At 39.2% G+C, this 5214-nt stretch overlaps 1 protein-coding gene across 2 annotated transcripts in view; it reads right to left on the reverse strand.

The window, feature by feature from the left end:
* Positions 1–4999, reverse strand: part of LOC143284629 (NEDD8-activating enzyme E1 catalytic subunit-like) — a 32824-nt gene extending 27825 nt beyond the window's left edge. Inside the window, exons 1-4 of one of the 2 annotated variants that reach the window (XM_076591496.1) lie at positions 4906–4999; positions 2894–3050; positions 1419–1499; positions 532–614 (exon numbers count right to left, since the gene is read on the reverse strand). In XM_076591496.1, the coding sequence (XP_076447611.1) occupies positions 532–614; positions 1419–1499; positions 2894–2992 (263 nt within the window). In that variant the 5' untranslated portion in view covers positions 2993–3050; positions 4906–4999. Of the gene's footprint in view, positions 1–531; positions 615–1418; positions 1500–2893; positions 3051–4905 lie in introns of those variants that run through there. The other variant, XR_013055590.1, reaches the window with a different exon arrangement.
* Between the last annotated feature and the right edge of the window lie 215 nt (positions 5000–5214).

A 5214-nucleotide genomic window follows, 5' to 3' on the forward strand; every position in this document is an offset into this window, starting at 1 on the left:
TGTGGCAGTGATAGACTGTTTAATGCACAGAAATCATTATATTCACTTTGATTTGTCTGATTAGTTATCTGCAATCAAACTAACTGGGAAAACAAGAATTGGGAATCAAAATCCATGTTCATTTTCTTTCACACAAACACTTACTTTCTTTCTGTATCTCCTATACTTTCCTTGTAGTAGACTTTTTCTCTAATAAATTACCCCTGAATATTCACAATTCCTTGGGAATGAGGAGAGCAGTTTTTTGTTGTTGTTTTACAAAAAATCTCTGGCACTGAACGGGTTAAACACTGAATCATTCACTGACAGCTGCCACTGCCAAAGGGGGGCACAACTTGCACAGTTACTGAGCACATTTCTGATACAACTCTTCTCTTAGTCTCTTGATTCAGTCATGTACCTGGACATAGTTACAGGTAGTTTTTAAACAGTATGGTTCAATCAGGAACTGAACACTAGTGAAATGGATCTTGATGGAACCAGCAGCAAGCTAGCTGTCAGCAGGTACAAAATAATGAAAGAAAAACCAACCTGAAGAGAAACTGTCTGTTGAGGTTGGACACATCAATGGTGTCCATGTCAATCACGTGGATGTCCATGAATCCCATTAAAGCCTGCCAACACAAGCCAGGGGCTGTAACATCTAGCTACACACCAAGCCTGCCAACACAAGGCAGGGGCTATAACATCTAGCTACACACCAAGCCTGCAAACACAAGGCAGGGGCTGTAACATCTAGCTACACACCAATCCTGCCAACACAAGGCAGGGGCTATAACATCTAGCTACACACCAATCCTGCCAACACAAGGCAGGGGCTGTAACATCTATTATCTAACTACACACCAATCCTGCCAATACAAGGCAGACTATAACATCTAGCAACACACCAAGCCTGCTAACACAAGGCAGGCTGTGACATCTAGCTACACACCAAGCCTGCTAACACAAGGCAGGCTGTAACATCTAGCTACACACCAATCCTGCCAACACAAGGCAGGCTGTAACATCTAGCTACACACCAAGCCTGCCAACACAAGGCAGGCTGTAACATCTAGCTACACACCAAGCCTGCCAACACAAAGCAGGCTATAATACCTAGCTACACACCAATCCTGCCAACACAAGAAAGGCTGTAACATCTAGCTACACACCAAGCCTGCTGACACAAGTCCTTGATCAGGACTCACCTTTTACCATGGCCAGAGAATGAAGGAAAAACATGCTCTTCCGTACAATCTTAAAACATTCAAATGTAACCAGGGCAAGACTGGCTGTTGAGAGTTGGAAAGGGTCTGTCATCACCAGTTAAAAATACCCTGAACCTAAACTCCAACCTGTCACAAAGTTGTGGGTCATTGCGACCACAGTTATTTGTTATGGGCCATAACACTGTAATCATTTTAAACTTTTCTTACCAAGTCTTTGAGCAGTTCACATCCCAAGCCACCAGCACCAATCACAAGCAGTTTACAGGTTTCTTTCATGAACTCTAAAATCTGAAAAAGAAATACATGCTATGAATTCAAAAACAAAAAAATCACCAACTACAAGCAGTTTACAGATTTCTTTCATGAACTCTAAAATCTGAAAAAGAAATACATGCTATCAATTCCAAAACAAAAAAATCACCAACTACAAGAAGTTTATAGGTTCCTTTCATGAACTCTAAAATCTGAAAAAGAAATACATGCTATCAATTCCAAAACAAAAAAATCACCAACTACAAGAAGTTTATAGGTTTCTTTCATGAACTCTAAAATCTGAAAAAGAAATACATACTATCAATTCAAAAACAAAAAAATCACCAACTACAAGCAGTTTACAGGTTTCTTTCATGAACTCTAAAATCTGAAAAAGAAATACATGCTATGAATTCCAAAACAAAAAAATCACCAACTACAAACAGTTTACAGGTTTCTTTCATGAACTCTAGAATCTGAAACACAAATACATGCTCTGAAATCAAAATTAAAAAAATCAATTTTTTAAGAATCGGGCATTAAAATCTTGGGGTGTATAGCGAATAAAAAATAATCTGTTCATTTAAGAGTTATGTTAAATGTGTTTAGTGTCTATTCAGACAACGAAAAATTTGAAGTAACATTTTCTCTTGCTGTGTTAAGTCAGTCAAAGTAAAATGTATTAATCTATAATAATATTCTATTTAAAAAAAATAATAAAAAAACCCTGCTCAAAATGTTTTTCTAATAGACCTGACTTTACTCCAGTCCATATTCTTTCAAATTTGCACAAACATATACATATATGTATGCACAGCACTTTCTCAGTTTCTGGTGAAAAAACAACACGCAAGGTTTGAAGAAGGTCGTTAAAATTAACAAAACGGGGTCACTATCTTATTGCTGCAGCAAATGGCCCTTTAGACTTTAGACAGCTCAATATGGTTTATCTCTCTATCTTATATGCTTCAGCAAATAACCCTTTAAACATTGGACAGCTCAATGTGGTTATCTATCTTATTGCTGCAGCAAATAACCCTTTAGACTTTAGACAGCTGAATATGGTTTATTTCTCTATCTTATTGCTGCAGCAAATAACCTTTTAGTTTTAGATTTTAGACAGCTCAATATGGTTTATCACTCTATCTTTATTGCTGTAGCAAATAACCCTTTAGACTTTAGACAGCTCAATATGGTTTATCACTATCTTTATTGCTGTAGCAAATAACCCTTTAGACAGCTCAATATGGTTTATCACTCTATCTTTATTGCTGTAGCAAATAACCCTTTAGACAGCTCAACATGGTTTATCACTCTTATTGCTGTAGCAAATAACCCGTTAGACTTTAGACAGCTCAACATGGTTTATAGGAAAGAAAGGGTGATACATCAGGACAACACCTCAGTATGACTGACAGACTGTGCAGTACCTCAGGGCTGGGTTCAAAGTCAGGGTGGGCAAAGGGCCCCGTCCTCTCCAGCAGCCTCTGGACATGACTCCACCGTCCTGGCCAGTCCTTCTCGCCCATGTCTCTGCCCCTGACTTCCGGTCTCCGCCCCTCACTTCCTGTCTCTGTCCTCCTCCACCTCAAACAATGAAAGCATTGTGTGCTAACTTGGAGGTCACCATGTGATTACAGCAATCAAGTTATGGCTGCTTTCTGTGTGAATATAAAATATGGTGACAGATAGATAGATAGATAGACAGACAGATAACAGATAGATAGCCATATCTATAGACAGCTATACATAAACAGGCTTCACAAAAACTCTACAACTTTTCTACACTTGTCCTTTTCCACAAACTAAGAGGGTACTCCATTTTAAACAAAGTGAGAAATTCCATATTTCATATTTGTTCAACATAACCTCAGAGAAGTCACTCAATGATATGTTCAGCATAAACCTCAGAGAAGTCACTCAGTGGTGTGTGTTCAGCATAAACCTCACAGAAGTCACTCAATGATGTGTTCAGCATAAACCTCAGAGAAGTCACTCAGTGTTGGGTGTGTTCAACATAAACCTCAGAGAAGTCACTCAGTGATGGGTGTGTTCAACATAAACCTCAGAGAAGTCACTCAGTGATGGGTGTGTTCAACATAAACCTCAGAGAAGTCACTCAGTGATGGGTGTGTTTAAGATAAACCTCAGAGAAGTCACTCAGTGATGGGTGTGTTAAACATAAACCTCAGACTCAGAGAAGTCACTCAGTGATGTGTTCAGCATAAACCTCAGAGAAGTCACTCAGTGGTGTGTTCAACATAAACCTCAGAGTGGTCACTGAGTGGTGTGTTCAGGTTCAACATAAACCTCAGAGAAGTCACTCAGTGATGGGTGTGTTCAACATACACCTCACAGAAGTCACTCAGTGATGGGTGTGTTCAACATACACCTCACAGAAGTCACTCAGTGATGGGTGTGTTCAACATAAACCTCACAGAAGTCACTCAGTGATGTGTTCAACATATACCTCAGAAAAGTCACTCAGTGGTGTGTTCAACATAAACCTCAGAGAAGTCACTTCAACATAAACCTCAGAGAAGTCACTCAGTGATGTGTTCAACATAAACCTCAGAGAAGTCACTCAGTGGTGTGTTCAACATACACCTAAGAAAAGTCACTCAATGATGTGTTCAGCATAAACCTCAGAGAAGTCAGTCGATGTTGTGTTCAGCATTGCCATCATGACAGTAGGTACAGCTGTGTGGTGGAGCCAACCAGGCTGGCCACCAAGGCTTGAGGAATGGCACTCCCCTGCTGCCTTTCAGTTTGCATCTATGTGGACATACCCTCCCAGTACTGAAAATATGACTGATATCTTTGTATTTCTCAGATTTCGAAATAAGGGGTAAGATTTTGTGAACAGCCCTGTGTGTGTTCTGATTATCAGACTGACTTGAATTTTCTCAGTTTCTTCTTCTTCTTCTTCCTTTGTACAACCAACATCATTCTATTGATGGTTCTGTTGTTTAGTTCTCTGATAACCAAATGAATTATCTGTTAAAAAAAATAAATAATGATTCAGAATATCCGTCTGTCTGATGTTCATGGGGGAAAGTGGTCACTAACTTTTTGTGAAGCCTATATCATGGTATATGATATCTATATTCAGTACAAAATATATAAGTATCTCTAGCTATCAATACATTTATACATTATTTTTTATAGAGAGAGACAGACACAGACGGGCATACAGAGAGAATGTGTTGGGGGTGGGGGGTGGGGGTTGCACACTGAGTATGTTTTTGTTTCCATAACTGGTAGGCTCAGACCAGCCAAACATTACCGACACCTCCCAAACCAGATGACCAAAGCCTGCCTTGTAGTACCCCCCGTAGAATGTGACCGTACATTGTTGAAGACAGACATCAAAACGATTCTTTTCTCCTCCTTAGTGTCTTACTCAGTTCACCCGCAGTCAAATGTCGTACGGTAAGCCTACCTTTTTCGAAAGTTCTGCTTGTGTCCCGGCAGAAAATACCTGAATCCAAACAAACTAGTGATCGAAAAAATCACATTTCATGACCAGTTGAGAGCATAGTATTTTGAGAATAAATAGGTTTCCAAAACTTTAGCTCAGTAGAATGATATGTGAAATACGATGCACAAATTATTACAGTTAATAAAACACATACATAATCACGTTCAAAATGAAAATGCATAAAGTACATTTATTCCTTGTTGTTGTAATCCCGACATTGTTCTTCTGTCACTTTGTACGAAGCTAATCCAAGTTGTATAACTCTCACTC

Source organism: Babylonia areolata, chromosome 8 (genome assembly GCF_041734735.1).
Source record: "Babylonia areolata isolate BAREFJ2019XMU chromosome 8, ASM4173473v1, whole genome shotgun sequence".
Classification (NCBI taxonomy): domain Eukaryota; kingdom Metazoa; phylum Mollusca; class Gastropoda; order Neogastropoda; family Buccinidae; genus Babylonia; species Babylonia areolata.